Here is a 26305-nt window from a genome sequence, read left to right on the forward strand (position 1 = left end):
GTTTACTAAATTCATTCGTATTCCTGATTTAATATCGGTCTCCTCTAAAATCTATGTAAAATAATATCATAATCAAGCAGTTTATCAGTAGTATCCACCCAAAAAATGGAAAGTTGTACTTTTGGGGGTAAAATTAACAGAATTTCTCTTCCAGTCATTTTGCATTATTTGATCTGCTCCTATAAATCAAACAAAAGTCACCTTTTTCCCCAAATATTTTTCTGGGGGGTGGGGGGGCATTCTGGTACAGTATCTATATGCTTTGTAACCATTCATTATTTCCAGAGCAGTAAACAGTGTTCACGGCCTGTGTGATTAAATCAGAACACATTCTGAAATCAGTATCAATTCTAAAAAAAAAAACTGTATTATACATATTACTTCAGATTTGCCAAGTAAGGTTGGCGAAGATTTTGGGTTCATTTTCATTTTAGGACTATGATTACTAGTAGGGGGTAAAGAATTAGTGCAAAACAAGTAATAAATGTATCCAAAATTGAGCAGAGATTGGGAGAACTATCTAAAACAAACCAGGGCTGTGCTTTTAGAACAAAAACAAAGATTACATGTCTTTTTATTTCAAAAGCAGGTGTTATACTGTAGCATGCTGTATCAGTGCGGCACTCACCAGTGGCTCTGCCATCACCACTTCAATCTTCTTTTCTGCCAGGATGGCGAACTCTGCAAAGAGGCTCTTGATGACATACTCTCCAGGCTTGAGCTCCGGGTCGATGGTGATGTTCGACATGATGGCACTCCTCTTCTCCCAGGTGGAATTGTAACTGGGAGAAACTCGATGTCTACTCAAGCTGGATACTGGGGCTGAGGCTAAAACACAAGGCAGAAAACAGTTACCTCAGAGGGCATGGACAGAAAAACAAACTTTTAAAACTTCAAGGCATTCAGAAAAGAGAATACCAATTTATTACACAACAATAATTTTAACAATTAATTATAGTATTACACATTTCAAATGTAACACTTAGAAAAGGACTTGCAATTTGAGTTTAATGTGTCATATTGTTAAAGAAAAGTAATACAATTATACATTAACAATGCAAAAAGATTTACATAACTACAAATTCACTTCTACATAAACACCCCCCTTATATTTATTTCACATATTTTATGGAACATTTCATTATCACTTAGTAAATCTTCATCAAGTACACAGACACAGCTTGTGCATTTCTTATCTTTAACCACTGCTCAAACAAGCTTACACTTACATTTTTGCCTGAGTACTTCTCAAAAAACGATCGCTGGCAATGATAATTTAGGTCTTTATCTGTTTAGGTTTGGCAAAACTATCAATAACTTTACTCTCCGTGTTCACATTCCTTAGCTTTTTGCATTTTTATTTTTCTAATGCCACTTTCATGTTCTAGTCTAACACATAGTCCTCGCTACAATCTTCACTTACAACAGACAATTTTGTGTGGTGAGACAAAGTGGGGTTTCAAACTCAAACTTGGAGGAGCGCATAACAACATTCCCACAGTGTGTGAGACAAACAATAACTGTAACAAAACAGCAAAAATCAAATGCAATTACCAAATGAACAATCAATTGAATCTCATTATCGAACAATTATTAACAAGAAAGAAATGTTTTTAAGTGGCATAAACAACTCAAAGCGTTCAATTGGTAAGAAAATAAAACCGACAGTTTAGTGAATTATTTTTACAGATTCAACACTTATCGTTGTTTATCCCTTACTTATTGTATATCAGAGTAATTACACTGGAAATATTCCGGGCCGAAGTGGCAGGCCTAAAACCACATCATTCATAATTTAGTTGCTATGAAGAAATGGCAGCAAACATATGCCCACCAAGTCAACTGCCATCACAATAAAACCTTTACTGACAATTGATTAGATCCAAGTCACCAACATTGACAGTGAGGTTCTCTGAAACCTGTGCATGCCAGGTCAGTCTCATAAGAAAAACTATTTAGTCAAGGACTAAGAATCAAGACGATTGTATTTTCAAGTATTGTGCAAACCCTTCAGTCCACTCCACAGCATACAGCATCCAATTTGTGGTTTGTCACACTTGAGAATTATTGTATTTCTTGTTCTTATTGTATGACTTATATTGTAACACTTGAATGTATTTGTATTTGCTTGCGATTGTAAGTCGCCCTGGATAAGGGCGTCTGCTAAGAAATAAATAATAATAATAATAATAATTAAATAATAATAATAATAATAATAATAATAATTAAACACAACGACGACCTAGGGCTGAGGCAAACTATGCTTCTCTTCAGCAGCATCTTAGCACAATCTCAGCAAGTCTTAATAGCTTTTATGCACAGTAAACTGAAATCAAGTTTTAACATAAAAAATGCAAAGCCTCTGCTCTATTTGGCAGCAATACCATTTGACTTTTTCATCTGCAGGACAATTGCTGTATAAAGTCCAACTATGTTTTAAAGCTGCAGTGTCAAAAATGCATGTTCAATTTTGTACATGATGAAACATGATTCCAGGGCGATTGTTTACTTCAGGATGGTTAAATGCCACTTGGCCATCACTTATGAAGTTTAATCCATTCATTGAATCTCAGTAGGGAAACCAATGAGGGTGTTGTAAGCTATCATCGAGGCCTTAAAGTTTAAGCTTAAACTATACAAGGCTGCAAAACAATATTTGTTTTTCAGATGCAGTAACCCCCTCCTGCGAAAACAGAAGTGACATTGCGCAATCCAGACCTTCAATATACCGTACAACTGCACTGTCTAGGTTTCTCAGGGTTAGAAACTCCCGCTCGCCCGCGGCAAATTAAATCTGATGAGGACTAGTTCATGTCTGTGTCTCGGTAGTCCTCTGGGCGACTACTTAAAACAAATGTACACATATACTCTCACGTTCAGTCTTGCATTAAAAAAATGCAAGAAAGTCCATTTTCTAATGGGGTGTAGCAGTGGTGAATAAGCTTTCACAAATAATGCTTAGAGAACAGTCACTCAGAACTAAGACCTCCCTTCATCTCCCCTGCAATGCCAACGCCACTCAATGACGTTTTACGTTTATGTTCTCCCTCTGCGCGGGATGCAAAGTTCATTATTTGAATTTACTGAAACATGTTGCATCTTTTGAAGCAAGTGTGAAGTCATTTTACAAAAATGTGGAGAATTATACTGGGCTACGACCCTGACTGAAGATGTCAGTAGCAAAGGGGGACGGTTGTACTAACGAGGTCAAACAATAGGTCACATTTTACTAAACATTTTAAAACTAATAAACAAACAATTACCACAGTGAACATTATCGTAGTATGTTGCGTAAACCATAATAACACAGTATATTCATAATAAAGTTGAGTTCTTATCTATAAACAGTAACGTATAAAGCTTGGGATTCGCTGTCTGTAGCTTGGTGGAGTTTATATTATCGTCAGCATATTTTAAGTGATTGGAAGCTGAAATTACTTTTTTTTTTAAAACATACTTTTCTTAAACCAGTACAGTACTGGTGAGCGATAATCAGTTCGTTTGAAAACCAGGCTTTAAAATCACTGATAATAGGTGCACAGGCAGTGATTCTGTGAGCACTCTGGGGCTCAAGCACCAATGAGGGGGAAATTAGGTCCCGCATAGTTCAAATAAAATCACCTGTTCTGCTTCACAAGCATTACTGTTATTGCAGCATTTAAAAATATAAAATCCATTTATACAAAGTCTCCCAGCTTTCTTGAAAAGATCTGCGTTTCTCTCGTTTTTCTTTTGTATTTGTTATGTTCTCATTAGTATCTATAGTAGATTCAGTGTCCGTCAGTTCTGGTAGATTCTACTGTACTTAATGAAGTGGTTTTCTCCCACTGCTAATTAAATAAAATAAAAATGGCCGAGATGGGATTTGAACCGGGGACCTCCTGGTTACAAGCATACAGGTGCAAACAGGTGATTGATCGACCTGTATGAGCGTTTACGAAAGTGCTTTGTTAAAAAAAAAAAAAAAATGTAAATCTAAATTTATAACAGTGTTTATTTTTTAGCAAATTAGTTTTTGGGACCCCAACTGTTGTTGATTCCAACTTAGGCACTTCACATAAGGACTAGTAAGTTTACAGCAGGACTACCAAGTTTCAAATGGTACTAGTCCTTTGGACTAGTATCACAATATTGTTAGTTTCTAACCCTGTTTCTTAAGTACAGAAATTTAAAAAGCTTGCTGTAGTAAGGGTAGTGCCATTTCATGAACACCCACATGTTTACCCCAGATTTATAACTACTACATAATACAGTACAACAGCAGGCCTTTATACCTTTTGAACTTTGCAATATTAGGAGGCCATGTGCAAATAAAAGCAATAAAAAGTCGACTGGCCATAGCAAGAAAGCTTGTGCACTGCAGGCACAGAGTTACAGTATCTGTCTTCCAATTAAAACTTCCTTCTGTCAAAATATAATCTAATCTAAATTACTGGTGTGCACACTGACTTAATTGCTTTCCATTATTATAGCTGCTGCTGCACATACCGATTCATTGTTTTTCAATTAGCTGCCTTCAGTTTAGTCCGCAGCTTACAGTATAGCTGCTCTGATCAGCATACGTCATCCTCAATTGACAACTAAAGGCAACGTTTGTGCTATTTGAGTTCTTTAGCATGCTTGTTATATTTTGTATCCTGTATATCTTATAAAATGATTCACTTCCAGCTTGAGGTTTCTGGTGAACAATAGTAATAATTCTTTGCTTTTTTTAATATGATCAACAACAACAACAAAAACAACAGGAGGTCTACATGACCAACCCAGCCTAAGGGTGATAGTGTACCCACATCCTGCACCAACACCCATGATACAGTTTGTTTTTTTAATAATACTTTACCCTGTATAGAAAATCATACAGTCATGTACAGTGGAATTCAATGCAGATACACTGCATGGTAATAGGGATACAGCATTCTCTAGGGTCTCCCAATTCCAAATCAGGACAGTAATTGATTGACCTTACAGTAACAGCAAAATGCAGCAAGCTCCTCTTGATAATCGAAACGTTACCATGCTTCCAACTTAGCATTTCTGCGCTATTCTGCATTCTTTCAGCTCCATAACCAACAACTGTACAATCAACAGAAAAGCCTATTGTATTTATATTTTACACATATTGAGTTACACATTAGCAGGTAGTAGTTTAAGTAGACCAGTGGGTGGTATGGTCAACAGACTACAGTATACTATACTTTGATTACTAGATACAGTATACTGTACTGAAAATGAAGTACTAGATACAGTATACTGTATGTACAGGACAGTACTCTGTGCATCAGATTTAGGGAATATATTAAGGTGCCTGTCCCTACCTACATACATACAGACAGCTTCATAACACTATTTACAGATCTGCATGAATCTCAATAACTAAACAAAACATACACTATAGTATAATGCCAATTATAAAATATCATGGGCAAACTAAGCACTGTTATTAGTTGTTAATGAGCACATATTGGAACTTTTTTCCATCATCGCATTCTTAAAACTTAAATGAACTGCATAAATATAAAAAAACATTTGGGTTAACATTGGGTTAACACATCAGTTAACATTCAGCAATTTTCAGAGTCCAGCTGATGCAGGAGAGTCAGGAGGGCTGGAGGCAAAAATACAAGGTGGTTTGGTATTTAAAATTTAAAAGGTGCAGTGTCATTATTGTAGGGAAACATTTCAAACATCAAATTTACATACCAATGTGTATAAAACATGTAGGTACATAGTTTTAGTCTTACTTTTTGCAGTTTTAAAAGTTATATAGAAAAAAAAAAATAAAAACAATATTCAAGCTGCAGTATAAAATAAAAAACCAAGTAAACAGCATACATTTGCATAGATAAAAAAATAAATGAACAATTAATTCAGCAGTACTAAGTTCTTAAAGCCAATTTGTCCCTACAGCCAAAGTAAAGGGTCTGTTTGGTGCACTGGTGGATGGGTACATTCAACATAAATGTATTTAAAAGTGTTTGTTTTCTTTTCGTAAAAGATTTATAAGTGCAAAAACACACTCCTAAAAATAGGTTTCTATACAGTAAAAGTAATCTATTTAATAGCATAAAGTTAGTCTGAGCCCACACCTTGTATACTTTAATTCCTGTAAAGCTTCTACAAGCCCATTATTATGTTCCTATGGATATACTAGTATGTTTTCCCTATAATGCCACTCAGGAACACTATCAAAAAGCTTTACAGACCGCAGAGTTATATCTACCATTTACATCTAGTATTACAGCAATTGTCCTTAGAAAATATGTTTGGGGTATTTGAGCAATGCATAAAATAAAGCTTCCTTTCCATAAAACTTCTGCGGCTTCAACCAAAAGAAAAGAAAATGACAATCATTATTAAATAAGTAACTTTGTAGACAATGTTTGAAAGTTATGCTCCATTGCAAATGTAATAAAAAATAAAAACCACCACCTTTAATTCCCTGAACACAATCCAGGTTGATGGTTAACAATGTCCTGTGTGTTTGTTTTGGGTTAAAGATCTTATTATTGTGTGCCACTTTGTGGGTCGTTTGGCGCGGGTGACCCCTGTGGTGCAATAGGAAACGTCTGCTACTCAGTATTTTGCTGGTTGCTAGGGGCACGGAAAGCTGTTTGGTCAGTTGAGGAGATTAACAAAACATGTGCAATAATTTGTTTTTCAGCAGGCTGTGGGTTCAAATAGCATACTGTAGGACCAGGGCTTATACACTATACCACTTTGGAAAGCACAAGCAGCAAAACGATACAGTAGATATACAAGGAAAAGCCAGTTCAAAGGAAACAGACGGTACATTTACGAGCTGTAAAATACAATAAGCTCATAAAATGGATGAGATTATATTTACTGTGTCGTATATAAATGGGGAACGATCGCCTGCCGCTCCCAGGACAGCCCAACTCAGATGACACGTTTCCTATAGGATGCTGTTTGTACTTCTGGGGCACAGGGTGGCAAAGTGACCTGTGTAATGACCACACAGTGAGAGTTAATGGCTGGGCTGGAATTCAGTATGCCATCTTTAAAGTTTTAATTCGTTTTTCTATTTTAAAAATGTCTTCTGTATAAATCAAGACTGAATCAACTAAGGGAAGGTTACAAAACTGAACAATTTCATGCTGTAGACCCTGTTCTATTTAAAAATATATTCTGCTCCTCTTTGCTAAAAGGTGTATAAAGTACACGTCTACAACTAGAAAGCCTTGTTGTACCACATTACACTTAAAAAACTAAGATTTACAGTAAAGCAAGCTATTCCCAAATGCTACCTTCCATTATCACAATCACTGCCCAGCAGACTAAAATAAAATACAGAGCAGCAACATTTATCCAGAGTGGTCAGAACTCCCTGACTCACTTTGCATGTTTCTGCTGTTGTTGACTCTGCCCCTAGAACACTCCCCCTTTGTTTACCAGGTTACACAAGCTAACGTCACATAGCCAGCTTTCTTTGGCCAATTGCAACGCACCTCCCCCTCCCCCGCCCCCTCTCCCTTCCCTACACTCTTCATTGAACTACAATGTGAGAATATTTGTACTTTTCCACTGAATAACAGAAAAAAATGCAAAGCATCCTGTCCCCTTCCAAGACGTGACAGAAAAGCCACTAGGAGCCTAAATGAATGTTTCTTAGGGTTAGCTAAATGCATGCTCGTCCCATATCTTAATTCTCTGTATTGTATGTGCACTTCCAACCATCAGCTCCCTTTACCTAGTAGCAATCTATTAAAACTGCACTTGTACTGTAGTTAACTTCACTTTCTTTCTAGACTGGAAATTGAAAGAAATACTTTAGGAATAGGAAATTCATAAATAGGAAATTCAAACCATATTCTTAAAAACTGAGATGGGGGTTACAGTAAGGATATCGGACAGACACATGACAGCTAGCGTAACTGACCAACAAAGAAATATAAGCGGTTGAACAAACCATTTTAATAACTTATTACAGTACCAGTATTTTGCAAATGGCATGACGTTCAGTATGGTGTATTCTATTATAAAAGCGCCATCTTCCTGTTGAAAGATGGTTTCAGTCATAATGGGAAAGACTGTAGATCTGACAGATGGTATGAAGATAGGAGGAACTATGTAGCTCAATTTATTACTGTGTATGGAAACAATTCGAAATTAAAGTGGTCATGTCTCCCTGCTGAACAATTTCAGTCACCTTCCTTACATTGGATTTGTACCGTCCTGGCTGCCCAAGGTGGCCCTTTATCTTTACTTTTTATACAGCGCCTTTCATAGTGGACCACCATCCCAAAGCTGGATTTTTAGGTACCATCATCTCAGAACTTGATAAAAGTTCAAATTAGGGCATTTCAATATCAGAAAAAAATGAAGATACTAGTAATTACGGCACTAACAATTATACAATTTATAATAAAGATAATAAAAAGTCTCAATTGGTTAATATGAACCCACTTGAAAATTGCATCTTGGGAGTGCTTTTGAGGTTACAGTAATTTGGTAAACTACAGGTGACACCTTGTTGGTGATTTGGTAGTCAATCCAACAAATTAAATTGTTTTACTTGTGCATTCCTTTCTAAATAATGTTGCGAAAGCAAAAGTGTGTTACATATCCAAAGGTAGACATTGTATTACCCTCTCCCCCTTACCATGTACAATACTTATATAGGTAACAGCAGCTAGAGTGAAAAAATTGAGGGAGAAACTCACCTCTATGCCGATGTTGTAAGGGTCGACTGGGAAGCCGCACTTAACACATTCAGTTTGTAGAACTTAGTGAAGGTATGGGGAGTAGCCCACACTGCTGCAGTGCATCTGGAACAAAGCCCATGAAGTTGCCATGCCTCAGGGGCAAGTTGGCTCACTCATAGGTAGTCCCGACTGTGTCTGCTATCCACTTAGATAGCTGCTGCTTAGACAGGGCTTGACCATGGGACTTCGCCCCATAGCAGACAAAAACTGTTTGGACTGCCTCCAACGTCAACGTAGTATGCCAGGGCCCGAACTGGACAGAGTGTACAGAGCTGTCGCTCTCTGTCAAGACTGGAAAGGAGGCGGATGACTGTTTTTTAGTTTAACATAAATCAATTACTTAGGACAATATTACATGACCATTTTTAATTTCGTACTTTATTAATCTAGTTGCATTAGTACATTAGTCTGGCCTTGCCATCTGTGAGAGAGAAGGAATCTGAGCTGAGCTGAAATGCTTTCCCATAGATGGGGCGACTCAACGGTAGGTGGCAACCAGAAGTCAGTCATCATTTTATAAAGCCTATACTGTAATCCATTTTCATGTTTGATATTGAATTAAACAATCCAAACCAGTTATAAATATGCTTGCGATTTAGTAACCTTTATCTACACTTGTCTTCACTACACACTTTTAGAGACCATACATTCACATTCTCATTGTCTTTTTCCATTAGCAACATTGTCACTACCTTCAAAGCAGGGAGTATCAAACCAGTTAGGAAGTTAGTTGGGAAAGTAAAACCCTAGTCTGTCCGTTTCTCTCCATTTTAAGTCCGTACAAAATCTGTTAGAATACCCTAGCGTTTGTGCAGGCAAGGTTGCTCTCCAATTAAAAGCCACTGGTATGTGAAAAGAGTAAATCATATTTGTCATGCATGTCCATTCACATTCTTGAGCACTTTTTAAAGAATAATGTAAGAAAGCTATATTACTTTTTACCTGGAGTGCAGAATTGTCTCTACTACTTCTATACAGCCCTATGAAATCGCTTTTTTTTTTTTTTTTATTTATTTTTGTTCTATTTTTGTTTTTTTCCCCATTTAAAAAAATATAATTCGGTGTTTCCGTTGTTTTAAATCAAAATAGTTTGATACAGCGATAACAATTAAGTAACCTAACATCTGTGTAAAATCTTTATTCAAAAATGGATTGCAATGGCAAAAAATATGATTTGACAGAAAATATACCATCAATTTCAACCAAATATTTTGCATTTATGCAGTACACTAACATTTTCCAACAGGATATCGGCCTCAGTACACACCGCAACAAAATCTCCAAATTCCCTTCTGCTATCTGCAGATTTCATTCTGTCTGTGATCGTGGTTTATAGTGCTTGGGAGCCTCGCTGATTCTCTTCAAAGCGTGATGCGATTGTTTAGATGGATTTTTGGCATTAAATGATCTTTGCAGATATTGGGTCACATGCCCAGCCCCATCTCCCCCCGTGCACGTCACTGCAGAACATCATACCACCTGATTCGTAGTAGGTCATTAGGAAACTGAAATACTGTAATCACAACTTTGGTGTTAGTTTTTCATTTCTAAGCTTATTAGCTTGTAAAATGCCTTTTTGAAAGGCTGTTACTAGTGAGATAACTTCGCCTGCAGCGTAGTGAATAAAACCCGGGTCTATGCTGTGTCTGTGTCTCTTAGCAAAGACCAACAACATAGTTAATCCCCACCCCACAGCACGGTAACTACAACCGCCAGCCCTGTACTGAACAAAATGTGTGTACATTTTCCCTTCAGATATGTCATTTCAAGCTTAATGCTCTACTGCCAAATGCATTTTTTTTTTGTACTGCACTGGATCCGGCATTATTCTTGCAGTCAGTGGCATGCTTAGAAACTGCTGAGGTGAATGACCTACAGTAGGAATTGAAACAGTAATAAATTACATGGAAGTAAGGTTAAACTAGTATGTTAAACTGTAGGTGTGATTGTAATGCTTACATTTTTTTAAATGCATGTTTACAGTAAGAGTTCCACATAGCGAATGGAAGTGCACGACAGGGAAGATTTATGTAAGTCATTCATTAACTACATTTATAACCTCTTAAAATGGAAACTTTAATGGGCTGAACCCTCCCATTTTTTCAATACTAAATAATGTATGGTATTAGAGTTCAAGAGACAGCAAGCAATGCACTGCAATTATAGTTTACTTTTATAGAATAATAGATCTTAAAACTGATTTATTTTGTTTATAAAAGGCCAGCTCTTAAAATTTGAATTGTTCTAAAATGATAATAAACATTGCCTTTCAGCAATCCAGTTACTGTATACTAAGAAAACTTAATTAATCTTTTTTGATGACCTCAATAAACGGATGTGTGTCATGGGCCACTGAGCATGCAATTTCAATCAGACCCCTGCAATAAAATGGTTCACACAGAGAGCTGTATTCTTCTGGAAAGACCACTGAGGATGTAAGGGAACACAGGTAATCTTTACCTTGTGTTTCATCCTGATGAAGGTACTTTTAATAATGTGTCCCTTAAGTCAGACGTAATATACAATTAGTTTGCTGGAATTGCCTCTCCTAAAATACAGGTTTTATTTTTTTTGTTTCAAATATAACCTCAGCCCAGGTTGCCCAAAAGCGCATTACGCTTGGGGTGGAAAATTATTTAAAATATATTTGAGTTTAAGAATAAAATGAAACTCTTTCTCAAGAAGGCATAAGGACTGTAAAACAGAACAAAGGAGCTTTTCAAATGTGGATTACTGGAATACTGTGTCTGTAATCCCTTTTTTAGATGACAGGCAGATTGACTTCAAAAGATACTTTTTAACACCTTCCAGTAAAACAGACACTAGTTTACAAAAATAATTATATGGAAAAATGTTCACACTTAAACCAGTTCTGCCGGTTTTTAGGCAGTCATTGACTATCGCTGATAACTTACATTGATCCTATGCATACATTTAACCTACACAATTTTGTAACATTTAAATAAACAAAAGTCATTTGACTTTTAAACCTATTTGTCTGATTTTATTTTTGAATGTTAATTAAGAACAGTTACAAATAATATCCACTAAGCCAATGGGGAATATTGTTTAAAATATTAAAATTAGCTTATACATGAAGATAAAAAAGGTATATTGAATTATAAAGTTAACCTTATGAATGGTATTTTAATTAATATTTATATTGAGTCAGGAACCTTTGATCCTGCTTTTATTAGAAATAAATTATTAAAAAATAAATAACTGTTAATTAATCCTAGACAATAAATACATTTATAAATATACCTCAAAGAAAATCAGGGCTCGGTTCCAGGATCGATATACTAATTTAACAATTTAGACAATGTAGTTGTATAAAAAAAAAATAGGGTAGGGGGGTGGGGAGAGATTTTTAGATTTTGGTTTCAGTTAAATTCTAGTTGCTTGATTAGGAACAACAATGCTTTTTATTCTTCATTTTCATACAGCAGAACTGTAATGACACCGCACCATCAAAACAAACGGCAAACAGTATGTGGAAATACACAACAGCTGCCACTCTAGAACTCTTCTGGTTAAGATTTTAGTGTTCTGGGTGTAGATTATTTCATTAAAGGTGAGTAGAGCTGTAGTAATAATAATTAATTCAGTCATGTAGAACCATTTGTGAGCTTTGTACGTGCCATGAACTCTTGAAACCAACTAACCGGGGAGTGATCACAAAAGTGCAGTTTTCAAAAAAGGTTAACCATGAACTACAAAGTGTTTTTATAAAGTACTACAAGCTTCCTAGTGTACACCATGGACCAAAAATACAGAGACTTTTCTACAGATGAAAGAAAAGATTCAGGCCAAGGAGATACTGTAGACCTAATTATAAAGTATCTTTTCAGTACTGTACAGTAGGTCCTCTTTTTATGATTGTTGCTTGATTCTATATTCCATATTGCAGCAAATTTAGTTTTGCAGACTGTATTCCTAATAACCATGCGATTATTGTGAGAACACAGAAATAATACTGTCATTTGATTTTCCTTCCAACTGCCAATTTTTATATTGATGCCAAATAATGCATTGTGCTGTCTAGACATGTAAAAGAATTTGCACAACGTTAAGTTGTTTGATGTAAATTATTATGCTGATATACTGTACAGTACACATTTTTGTGGTTTAGATAATAAAATGGTTTAGTGATACATAAATACTTAGGAGGTAAGGAGTCCTACAGGAACATTTCCTCCTCTGATTGTGTGTCACAATTTCCAGAAACAAACTGTGTGTCCTGCAGTTCAAATTATACCTAAGAGTAAAACAGAAGTTTTAAGAGTTCACCTTGTAACATAAAAACAGATTAATGTAAGCAATAACATGTAGACCAAACAATCAGTACATAGGGTTACCCTGGATGTTTACAAACGAAAACACATGCACAGTAATCCTCTACAACAGACCTGCGCTAAATGTGACAATACTTTATTGCTTTTTGTACACTGTGTGCATCAAGCACAATCTACAATGAATAGGGCTGATATTGTTTCACTGTAAAAAATTACAGCATTGCACACAGTCTAAAAATAGGTATTTCAAGATATTTCACAATTAAACATGTATTAAAGCAGAAATAAATTGCATTGCCAGATTATTTTCTCTCCAGTTATTATTCAACAAATGTTCAAGAATATTGAAATCCTTACCTGAAAAACAGTATGCTAAATTGTTAAATGTTTTGTTTTTTATGTCCACCTTTTAAAGACATTCTTTTTGTGGACTGTATTCCTAATAACCATGCTATTATTGTGAGAACACAATGTTTTGTTTTTTCTGTCCACCTTTTAAAGACATTCTACTTTCACATGTCTGCCAATTTGCCTGTCAACAACTCTGACAAGCCCAAAAAACAACACTTTTGCAATAGTAGTACAACAATTTGTAGTGTTAAGTTATTGTCCTCAAAACAATGCATTTACTAAAGCTGTTCTGCTATCAGTATATACCAGTAATTGTTTGCTATAGCAAGGGTTGTCTTCTATCCAAGCAAACCCTGTTATCTCTCCAAGACACTCCAGCAGTCATCAGGATAGAGGGAAGCCTTCCACTCAACTGCTTGAGTTACCATGGCAACATAAAAAGTACTACTGTATATACAGTAGGTAGGCCTCACATTCAATATTTAACCTCTTCTAAAATCAAATAAATGTGTTGCTGGATTTTTTACCCACTTTCATCTGATCCGTACGGTTTAAAGATCTTAATAATGCTGACTCTCAAGTGCTTCTTTTATGCTTTCAAGCAAACGTATATACTTACTGTAGAACTGTTCATGTACATGCAGTTGTTTTGGTTAACAAAAATACAGAATAGGAGGTCTGTTAAACAGTTGTAATTATAGACTCTACTGACTGATCCAAGGCTTTTTAAACGTTGTATTGAGCTTTCAAAGAATCAAGGTATAATAAAAAGTGTTAAAAATTGTGAAGCATAATAAATACATTTAATAACATCAATAACTAAAACCACGTACATAAACATTTTAGAGCTACTGTATCAGTATCTTAAACCACCGATAAACTACCAAGATTGTTATTTAACATGTGTACAGTACATGTACCAGAAAGTCAAGCACATCCTTGTATTCTCAGGATTCTTATACTTTCAATAACGGGCTAAAGAACGTGTCAAGAAGTTTCATCACGACTGGATAAGCTTTTCTCTACAGGAGATACAAAACTCAAATACGTATGAACTACTGGATATCCCTGTCACAGGGGATACAAAGACTGTCCAGCAGGGTATAATAAATGACAGCAGTGCCAAGCTACAACCTAAATCATACCCATAAAGAATTGTAACTACTGGATTTTTACAAGTTAAAAAGTTATACAGAAAAAAATAAGTAAATGGCAAAAATATCAGGTTGATATCTTCCTGGTAGATACAGCATTGCTTACCAAACATTTGCATTTTAATTAGCAACAACTTCCACTGGGTGTCTGCAATTAACAGCATTAAATAAAAATGGGCCTGTATGTTCATATTTTTGGAAGTCTTGTGTAAAAGGCCAGGTTCTGCCTGGTACTGCAGTAGATCACAGTTTTGCCTGCCAAAGATGTCTGCAGCAGTATTTGTACTACATAACATCATTGTTTCAGCATGTCAGTGCTGTCTGCGATACTCAGAGAGGAGGGTGGGATGTGGGGTTATAATTTACTTATGAATGCATGACTAAATTAGGAAACCCTAAAATGTACAACAGAAACTACGAATGCCCTTAACCTTGCCAAAAAAGTGCTTAAAAAGGTAATTGGTAAACAAGTTAGCAGAGCAAAGTTAAATTCCTGCTGTAATAAGCTCCAAACTCCAAAAAAAAAAAACTCCCACTCACAGTATGTGATACTGCTGTAATTTTTAGACCCCTCCTTGACCCTTAAATAGTTTTCAATATTTGTACAGCAGTTCCTAAATCGAGGCCAAGGAGTTTAATCTGTGTAAAAATCACTCACCGCAACATCACATGGAACAATTCATGCAGCTGTGTGAAATTTTAAGCAGCTGCACTGCTGGGCACCTAGTTATTTCAATCCCCAGCGAACCCATACGCTGTCAAAACTATCAGCCTTTGTTTCTTGTTGTTTACCGCAAAGACATGCACGCATGGTAGTTTCATGGCCTCTACTAGCTGAATCAGAAAATACCATGAGGACCACAATCATTCTGCTTCACTGGTCTTAAATAAGTCATAAATACTGTTGCAAATAAAGCAGGTGTAAGTAAAAGAAAATGACTATTTTAAATGAACTGTAGCACAGTTATAGATCATTTTATAATAAAATGTTTTAATTAAATCTACATTTTTACAAAACCTAATGGCAGAGGTGCAAGATATTCTTGTAGCAGCATGTTGGCAAAAACTTCCATTCTGATCATTCTTACAAGAAAGATGGCTCATGTTCAGCAGTACCATTTTTGACTGGAAAAATCTCTGCACAACCCTTTTAACAGCATATTCCTGATGAAAGGTAAAAGGGTAATGTTGGCACAATGTACTGAAACTGTACTGAGAAAAAAAGCTCAACTAAAATTAAGTACACGTTTGTTAGCAAAACTACTGTTCTGAAGGACCCCTATCAAAAGGACAAAATGAGGAGGTCAACATTTTGCTACCAAGTGGTGCACTACAGAGGACACAGCAGCTATTGATAACACTACACCTGCATTACAGTAGCATTGGCTGTGCAGTTCATGTGATTCAATCCATCACTTTAACAGGATAATGAAACATTCTAGAGCATTTACAGTGTTTACATGTTTTCTAATATCAAGGCTGTTCATTATCAAATAGACTAATTACTACATCTTTACACAAACTGCTCCTGGCAGGTCAAACCTTATGAGATACTGCTCTCATATGTCAATCCTCTAAATATTTTACAACAAATCTCACCACTTAGCTCAGGATACCACAATAGCAAGTAAGCAATTAGATATAGTCCAAAAAAACAAACATTCCTAAAGATCACAGATTTCAAACTATTATTGCAGGCAATACAAATGAATATATGTAAAAAAGAAGAAAAAAAAACTGGCCACAGAGACAACGCAAAGAGGTAATGAAATATTCCAAAGGGCTCTGATTATTACAAGGAGCTACTTATTGTACATAGAGACAACAGAGAAGGGATGCAGAAAGCATTAATATACGGTAGAATTTTTATTGACTTTACAGTGCACCACCCCTAAAGTAAGGGGACCACGAAACAGAATTTTTCTAAAAGTTTAGGAACATCCTTTTCTGTCAAGCTTCTTTCACGGTAACTGTATTAATTCCAGATTGTACTAGAGTTACAGTATACATATACCCTAATTACAAGCAATATTTAACAATATTACCTGTTTGTTAAATCTCCCAATGAAAGAACATGCATACTCACAGCTACTGCTCCAAGACTTTAATAGCGACTTGATGCTGATTTCAAAAAACACAGAATCCTGGAGGCTCAACATTGTGCCCCTCAGATGCAGGAGAGCACCCAGTTTTACAAGAGAAAATGCTGCCCACAGTGATCCCTGCTTTGCTTCAAATACAAATAAAAATGTAAATGCCGTCAGCTTCTCTCCTCAAAGGCAGCAAAGTTTTGGGCTCCAATGTCTATACCTCATTACCATAGTGCCTGAATGACGCATGCTTTGGGTAGACACACAGTGCTGAATGCAGATGAATTACAGTACAGAGGCAGACCCAGGAAAAAGAAGCAGCAGCAGCAGAAAAACTATTAAAAAAAATTCAGTGCCTTAGAAGAGTGGCCTGAAGGGCACTCTCACCTTTCTGGGGGTGGGGGGTGGGGGGGTGGTGTCAAGCATTCAGCCCAGAAACAGAAACAAGAGAAATCCTTGACAGGGGGCGAGAGCTTGAATGCAGCTGCTACTGTTGCATCCCACCGCTGAGTTGTTGGTAAACACACAAGGGTGGAGCTCTTAAAAGTACAGGCAGTAACTTTATTCCAGTAGCTGCTAATGGCAACAGTAGCTCAGCCTGGGATGTGCCAAAAGCTCAAAAGAGATTCCCGTTTCCTGTGTTCCCAGCCCCAGCTGCCTCTCCTGCTGCTGCTGTCGCTTGAATGCCATTCCTCAGTGAGAGCTGCTCTATCTGATGAAAAGGGCTGGCTCAGGCTCCACATCAGAGCCGGACATTCTTTTCCTCCAGAATCCACACACTGAGTGAGGGAGAGAGCGCGAGAGCTATAGACACACAAACACACACACTCACTCACTCACTCACACAGGCACGCACACCCAGTCAATAAAGGCAGTGACTTCTCAGCATGCCTGGAACGACATAGAGTGCAGCATCCCACATAATCCACCGATGATAATGCTTGCTAGTGGAATGGGAGGGTGATCTAATGATGCAAGCCTTTGAATCAGCCCTCTCCTTGTTAGCTCAGCTCACTGCGAAGTTGAAGACAGCTGTTTCCTCATTGCCCCTCCATCTTTGATGTCTCATTTCCTGATCACAGCACCCAGGCAGGAAAAGACAAGTAATATAGGGATTACTGGAGGTGTGGCACTATAAAAGATCATCAAATGACTGGATAAGCAAGTACCTTTTATAAAGATCAATTTTTCAGGGTCAAAGTTACATTCTACTCAGTCACCTGAGCATGTTTCATTTCCACCATGTCCATTTAAGCTCTTAAAAACCTGAAATGGCTCCATATGGTATGCAAATGTATTGTATGCCTTATTTTCACCTCTAATAAAGGGCTAGTGTACAGTATCAATCACTAGCTGTGGCATCCTATCACTTTTAAATATTCAATATAGAATATAGTCATTCCTGCTATGGTTCAACTAGGCTAATCTGATTCGTGCTTTGGAGTCACAGATAGTTATGAAGATAACACAAAGACTACTCAGCATATCCCAGGGAGAGAAGAAATCTGAGCTGCAAATCTACCTCCCGACCAGGAAGGGCGCTAAGTAAGGTTGGTGGTACGCCTTCACTGGGATGGGTCAACTTGATGGTAGGATGGAACCGGAAGTCAGCCTTCTTGGTGAAAGGGCATAGCTGTAGGACTGCTATACAACTCTAGTGACGCAGCTACGCGAGTACGCTCCCTTAGGCGGCGGTCTGGCCGCAGGCGCAGCTGGCTGTGCTGGTCCCTGAGGCTGCTGGCACAGGGATAAAACCCAGGCATTATGCAATTAGTAAGCAATGTACAGAAGAATGTAAAGTTGCTGCCTCAGCTGCTAAAAGACAGCAACAGGACTATCAATAAGGCCTGCTTGGTAATAGACTGGGATGTAAACACCGGTCAGTAGCAGGCGGGAACCGGACGGAATGGAGCAAACTTTGTCTCCATCAGGCACGCGTGCCTGTGGGAAACTGCTGCTCAGAGCTTCTCTATTCCCGGTGAGTGGCTCTCCCTTGGCACAGAGCCATGGGGTGAGGATCTAGCCACCTCTTGATGAGAGGGTGATGGGGAAGAGCGCTGTGCAGGTGAGGGACACAGAGCGCTTTGTAGAGCTGCAGGAGACACATTTCTCCAACGTACGCTTGGAGAATGCACACAAAACTCATAGAAAATGCAGTTTACCAGTGCCTCCTTTGCATGCTGCTGCCTCAGGCAGGAAGAGCATCTGCTTGTCCACAGGCAGGCTGGCCTTGCTTGCGTCACAGGGACCAGTCATTATGCAAATAGCAAGCAATGTACCGTAAGAATGTACAATTGCTGCTTCAGCTTGCTAAAAACAGCATCTTGACTGTCAACAAAGGCCTGCTTGGTACCAGATTGAGGATTGTAAAACCCCAGTCGGTAGCAGGTTGGAACCGGGACTGTACCCGAACGGTATGGGGTCGGTTTGGTACCAGTAGCACAGGATCAGTACAGTAGTGTACAGTACTGTTGCTGCAGTTTTGGCTAACCCAAACAAACAGTCTAAAACCTGAGGAAAGCCTACTGTTAGCCTAACAGCCTTCTCAACAATTCTGCAAGCAGAATTAATGTGACAACGAGACACTGTGGGAAAAGCTGCAAGCAGTTTATCCTGAAGAGCGAGTCTCAGTCAAATGCAGGACTGCTGAGCCCAGCAGCTGTGTTTGTATTTCTGTGAAAAAAACAGAAAAATACACACAGAGAAACAAATTCTCACACAAAACAGTAACAACTCGATTACCATTCATTTTATATCATTTTCATTTCGAATCAATTTTAGTAACAAAAAACGAAATTTTATTTTTTAAACTTCAAACGAACAGCCTGAGAGAGAACACAAGTACCTGACTTAAGGTTGTTCGATCCCGGGTAAGTGTGACAGCGCCGCCGGCTTCACGCCGGGCACATGGCTGCTGAGGGACTAACAAAAACCACGGCTGAGTGCACAATACGTGCAAGTAGCAAATACTAACCTAATCATAAATCGCATTCAAAATAGTGTAATTACACAAGCGAATAAGCAGATAAAAGTAACTTGACACTTATCTGTTCGTAGATCTCTCCCTCTCAGGTCGGATGAAAGGATAAATTATGACGATGTCTGTCTGCAGTCCACTTATGCCCTCGGGGGCAGGCACGACTGCATCACAGGCTTTCACATGCAGCTTTGATATATCTTATTCAGGTTATCAGGGTCTTGGCATAAATACCTATTAGGTAATGGTTACATTTCGTACTTGATAGGGAACCTCTTACAGTACACATGAAACAACTTTGACAATAGCACAACAGTGTTACCTTTAGAGAAGTCAGTTAGACACAGTAATGGAATGCTCTAGAAGGCACTTTTTCTAAGCAGCATAAGATTTGTACTGTAATTCCAACAGGAAATAATTATATTCCTTAAATATGCGGTTTTATAACATGGAACGTTACAACCTAATTGCCTTTACAGGGTTAATGGCAAACTTAACATGGCATTAAAAGTAGGTCCCCCAAACAGCATTTAATCCAACCTTTTGCAGTACAGGCAGGTACATATCTCTTGCAAATTGTTACTAATTACAGTATAATTATCAAGCAAGCAAAATGACTATTAACAAAGAAAAAATATATAAATGATTTACATATTTTTAATTTCCATTTACTATGTTCAGTCTTGTATTTATGTATGTTTTATGTTGTCAGGTCAGGGCTATGTTTGTTTAAATAATTGACAAATCAAATATCATTTATTTCCGTGTCCAATAGGACAACAGTACTGTAATGTAAGCCAGCCATAAAGATTCGACAGTCTATGCAAAATCAGCCCTTAAACATGCAGTCATCATTATTTCTAGAGCGACTACAGTACTGTATGTTACAGCAAGGTTAATACACTATACACTGAATGTTTACAAACATAGAAAGAATAGAAAAAAAGCCCTAGAGTATCACTGGAAGTTACATTTCTGAATTTCAGAATAGATTCAGTTTTATACTTTTAAAATGACTGTAATCCTCTTTCAATATTTGCCTTGTTGCTGCCATACAACTTTCTTCAAAATAGGGCCCTATAACTTACAGCAGTTGGGTTTTGCACAGTGAGTGTAATGTTTTTAAAACAATGACCAACCATACCATTCATTTACAGAGACCTGCAAAATGTCTATCCAAACAACGTGACAAATTCTTATACCTTCTTGTGCCTTGCTTGCTGGCAGATGTCATATTGTATGTTTCAATGCAAGGGATGTTACCTCTTTTTACACTGAAAACATTTTCAGAGTACATCAAAGTCAAATCAGTTCTCTTGTCATATTTCGAGGCTGTTCAGTTAGCTGAAGCTCATATAAAAATAGGAGTACTGAACAAGAAGTTTTTTTCTCCCCCAAACTCCTGTTCTGATATTTACATACTTTTCAGCACCAAAAACAACATAGCAACATGCCTCTCTGGATGGTTCTCAGTTAATGTATCCAGGTAATAGATCTTGCATTATCCATACTAATGGTGTACATTCACAGGGCTTGAACTTGCACAGACCTCAAAACTCACTCAACCTGTCCTTGAAGCTACTGTAATTCACATTAGCATCTCTGTTTTATCTCTTTCTGAACTGTATTGTAAACGTATTTAAAAAAGTAAGGTGATCTTCGGATTAATTTTTAATTCCAGTGAACTAGTATGGTAAACTAAATGGGGCAGAAACATTTTATGACTTCCATAACCCCCCCCCCCCCCCCCCCAACCGCCACCCACACATGTAGTATAATTATTTTATTTTATTTTTTCCAAATCTTCTGAAAACACTTCAATTTACTGTCTGGATCTACAGTAGGTCCATAATGATTATAAATATAAACGCATTTGGTTTAATTGCACAATATATCACAGCTTCATCAAAATAATGTTGCAGAGCCAAAAGGTGACATTTACTGTATATTTTATATTTGTTGTATTCTCTGTTTGCAACATTTAGTAACTTGTAATACTGGGTTTTCTTTGTTAGTACAAGTGCTGTCTAAACATTTGATAAGCATTAGGACCCAAGGCAAGATACTGTACTGCACCCAAATTTTCAACAACAGAGTTAAAAAAAAAAAAACATGATTTCCCAACATGAAAACATGCAGGACTATTTAATCTTATTCCACCTCTGAAGATGGTTACCCTTCTATTAATCTTAGTGTGTGCAAGAATTACTAGGAATAAATCATCCTGGGCCAGAAGACAACTAACACTTAAAACCCCTTGATAGTTTCAATATATTGAATGATAATAGTCCTCCCAACAGAGCAGTACTGTGCACACACTCAGCTGCTCTTGGCACTTGTTACACTAAACATCTACTGTGCTTGTTTCCATCACATGGCTTACAAAACAACACAAGTTATGCAAAAACAGAGAGAATTTCAAAGCAGTCAACAAGAGCTTTTACAATGAACTTCATTGTTTCGGCTGCTTACATTATTTTTAGGCAAGCAGTATGAAACAAAATAAACTTGAAATGATCTGAAATAGATCAGGTTCACTGAAAAGAAGTTCAATGATGCCTTACATTTTTTTGCACAAGACTTTTAAAAGAACTAGTCCTCCGAGGATATATACCAACTTATGTGGACAGGCAGACCTTGTTTGCTTTCAAAACCTTAATGACAAACCTGTTACTGTACATTCAAATCCTTTTTAAAACAAGGCGAGAACTTTGTGCTTAAAACTGGTCTAGGTACATTTCAATTCTCATTACAAGTAGATTGCTTTAATCGTTTTGCAAATCTTTGTAAATAGACAAAGTACAATATTATTCAGACATGCATTGATCTATTGAAAAACACTAAACAAGTGTTGTACATACTGTAGATGTGAAAAAACATGTGTATTTACCTAAATATCACAAACTAAATGTGTATATTACCTGTTGCGCATTTTATCTTGTTGTAATATAGTTTACCACAGCTTATGTAACGGCAACATTAATATTCTCTTCCTTTTGTAGTGTATTACCCAAATACAGCAATTTTGTTTTTAAAGCAGCCACTGTTCTTGGTGTTTTAACTCTTTCCTAATGGATTGCAAATATTGTAGCTTATTCTTAGGTTGGTTGATTGGGTGGATTGATCTAGGCAGCTGTCTGGAAGGCAGAGGCATAACCTAAAAACAAAGTAAAACTACAAGGAGTGCCACATTACAGGCAATGACTTACGCAGCACACTTTCTTTTCCTCCATGCTCAAGTATCTCACTCACTATGCAACAACATGGGCAGACATTTTTAACCATTTTACAATTCTCTTGTTATACTAAAAAGGAGTAAGTCCTTAACTATCTCTCCCCATGTAATCTCACACACCGCCAACACCCTTTCTGTCTAGGGGAAACAGGATAAGATCTGGTTACTTTGAAGGTCAAAGTACCCTTTAACCTCGGGTGTAAGATCCTGGTTTTCAAGGTGCTATTTCCCCAATATAGAGCGGATTTGAGCATAGGTATTAAAAACATGATCACACCCGATAGTCAGGTTCCACAGACAAGGTGTCAGGCTTCGACTGGGTTGGGGGATGCACATAAAAGTACCAACACCCAGTAACAGGTTACTTTACCATTGGCTAAGTGCCAGAGACAGGGGAGGGGAACCACCCTGTGTTAAGGGGTATTTAACATCTCGTAAAGTTGTATGAATTTTGAATCTGTCTGTTCTGTGCTTGGGACACCTATTACTAATTGAAAAAAAGGACTGTGTATTTTCTTAAGAAACATTGGAACTCACTTTTAAATCAACATCAAAATCCAAGAATGCATCCACTTGCAGTGCACTGTAACCTGCTTTATTGTGCCAAAAATGTTGTGGTGGGAGTTTGCCGGCCAACTAATTTTTCTACCAACCGGCTCAATCTAAACACATATCAACCATTCTGAACAAACTGGCTAGGACACAACTGTCTTTCATCTTTCCTGCCAAGAATATTTTATTACATTTTTACAAACACAACATTGAGTTCTGGGAAGTACAAAAAAACACGGGGGAAAAAAACGTGTTCTGCTCGTCACTGTGCTCACACCATCACAGAATGCTTTGGTGGCAAAACTTGGAATTTGCAACAGGAGAGCCTTGTTCAGATAAGTATTGTTGCTTCTATCTGTATATATTTAAACATTTTCGTGTTTTACACAAATGATATGTGATATTTAAACTAAGCGCTGTAATAATTGTCTATTCTGTGTATTGTGTGCACTACAAGCCTGTTGCTAGTTACGTCCCACTGCGGCCTCGTGCCTCACATGAAGCCAGCGGCTCCAGTTGCTCCTTCCCAGGAATCCAGCAACATAAGTTAGCTGCCTTTGTGCTCTTCCCCCAGGCTGAACAGCTACGGCTGGAGCTTATATTCTTTCTTGTTTTTGCTATTTAGCACTATACAAGACATTTTATATTATTTATGTAATATTAAATTACTGTTTTTTGTTGAAAAAGTCTTTTATTGTGTTTATTTTCTTTTTTTACATATACTATGCGCAGGCCTGTTTGCAACATGGTGCTCAGCAGCACTGCGCAGGACCTAGATACTCGCTGCGGTTGTTATTGCTTGCAATTTGAACCGCGGTATCTTGATGCCGTTTTGGGGACAGCTTTTTAGCATCACCATTGCGAAGGCTGTTAGTTCATTCTAACAAGCAGGCTTCCCTCAGTCTAGTGTTGGTACGGACAAGGTGGTTTTGTGGACCTCAAAGACCCCTATTTCCACACCCCCATAAAGCTAGTGCACAGAAAGTGCCTGCGGTTCGCCGTTCAGTGAACAGTGTACAAGTCTTTGTCTTGTCATTTGGTCTTTCCCTAGCTCCACATGCCTTCCCGAAGTGCATGGAAACTATCTTGGCCCCACTGAGACTCAAAGGCATCAGAGTACTCAATTATCTGTCTCCAGCACAGGCAGAGGCCCACACGGAACTTGTCATTGGCCACCTTCAACGGTTGGGCCTTTCAGTGAACGATGCGAAGAGCCAGCTCATGGCTTCCCAGACAGCCTCTTGTCTCGGAGTGTGCTTGGACTCTGTCAGGTAAATACCCACCTTGGCGTTTCATGTCAACCAGTCTGTGGAATTGAAGGCTTTCCATCCACCTCCTTTCCAGTCTGACAGAGAGTGACAGCTCCATATGCTCTTCCCAGTTTGGGCCCTGGCGTATTATGTTGACAGGACGAAAGGTTGGAGACAGTCCTAACAATTTTTTGTCTGCTATGGGGCGGAAGTGGATAGCAGAAACGGTCAGGACTGCCTATGAACTGGCCAACTTCCCCCCTCCAGAAAAGCTCACTTCCCATCCCACTAGGGGCATGGCAACTTTGTTGCCTTTGTTCCAGAGTGCATCTGTCAAAGACAGATGCACAGCAGTGGTGTGCGCTACTCCCCATACCTTCACTAGGTTCTACAGACTTAATATGTCGTGGATCCTCAAAACCCTGGTTTTGGAACTAAAGTGTTAAGGGCGGCTTCCCAGTCGACCCTTACAACACAGGCATAGAGGTGAGTTTCTCCCTCAGTTTTTTCACCCTAGCTAATTATTGGGGTTCCAAATGGCAAAGCACAGTGCAGCCTTTTGGCTTAGCCTTGTAGCACTCCGATCATTCTGCAATCATGCCCTTGTGACGGCTTGATTATACTATCATAACCCTGGTTACCTGAAATAGAAATTTAACCATTAACCTTCAAAGACGCATGCCTCCATGATTGCAGTAGGCTTGAAGGAAAAATTATACAGAGATCTGTGAGCGCAGTCCTTTTGATACTTCGGGGGCAGAGTCATGACTGTGTAACATGCTTGGTGAGCAGTTTTGGTATACAATATTCAGAATTTGGGTCTTTAGGAGGTAAATACCCATTCAGTAATGGTTACATTTCTACAGGGAACCTTATTGTATCACGTATCTGTAGTAATTAACAAACAGACCTGCATACATGTGATACAGTAATAGCCTACAAGCTTTTACATTTTAAATTCCAGTTTTAACAGTTTAGCCTTCAAAAAAAGGACCTTGGGAAGAAATTATTCAGAAACGTTATGTTATGTTTGTGTTTTCAGTTAGGCTATGTGTCTGACATGAGTATGTTTGATGCACATTATTATTTAATGTTTCTTTGTAGTCGTATTGCACTGTAGCATATTTATGTAAGAAATTATAAAAAAAAAAAAAAAAAAAAAAAAACATTTTTCAATGCTTGTCTATAATTTTCAGCAGAACACTAGTTCATGGTAACTATGCTGTATTTCATGTTTGAAATGTGAAAAGAAAATACAATTTGTAAACAAAGCCTGAAAACACAGATTTATAATATGCAGATTTTAGTGTTGTGTGACCTGTAAATACGACAATTTACTAAATCCACTGATTAGTGAATATATATATATATATTTTTTTATATTTTGTGTTGTGGGCAATCAGTTTTGTTTTCAGACAAAGCTTTGCACTTGTCCATGAAACAATCAGGGAAAATCCCTTGAAATCTAGAGACTGTATAAAAAGTGCTGTTAAGATTGAGAAGAGCTATTTAATGTCAACTTTAAAAGACCACATAAGCTTACTACCTAAAACAGCTACCGGAAAGCACATAACCACAAATGCGATACATTCTTAGTCCTTTTAAAAATTCTTCTGTAGGACTAATTATTTACCTTGGCCTCTTCAATTCAAAACATAGTTGTTTGATCACTGATGTT

The 26305-nt window shown here is 37.6% G+C and overlaps 1 protein-coding gene across 13 annotated transcripts in view; it reads right to left on the reverse strand.

Annotated features, from left to right (window-relative positions):
- LOC117409200 (protein furry homolog-like) overlaps nt 1-26305 on the reverse strand; it is a 207520-nt gene that overhangs the window by 92975 nt on the left and 88240 nt on the right. For 10 of the 13 annotated variants that reach the window (XM_058997432.1, XM_058997427.1, XM_058997395.1 and 7 more), the window contains one exon: nt 629-828. In XM_058997432.1, coding sequence (XP_058853415.1) covers nt 629-748 — 120 coding nt within the window. In that variant the 5' untranslated portion in view covers nt 749-828. Of the gene's footprint in view, nt 1-628; nt 829-16609; nt 16948-26305 lie in introns of those variants that run through there. The other 3 variants (XM_034014856.3, XM_058997418.1, XM_058997411.1) reach the window with 2 other exon arrangements.

Source organism: Acipenser ruthenus, chromosome 2, assembly GCF_902713425.1.
Source record: "Acipenser ruthenus chromosome 2, fAciRut3.2 maternal haplotype, whole genome shotgun sequence".
Taxonomy (NCBI): Eukaryota; Metazoa; Chordata; class Actinopteri; order Acipenseriformes; family Acipenseridae; genus Acipenser; species Acipenser ruthenus.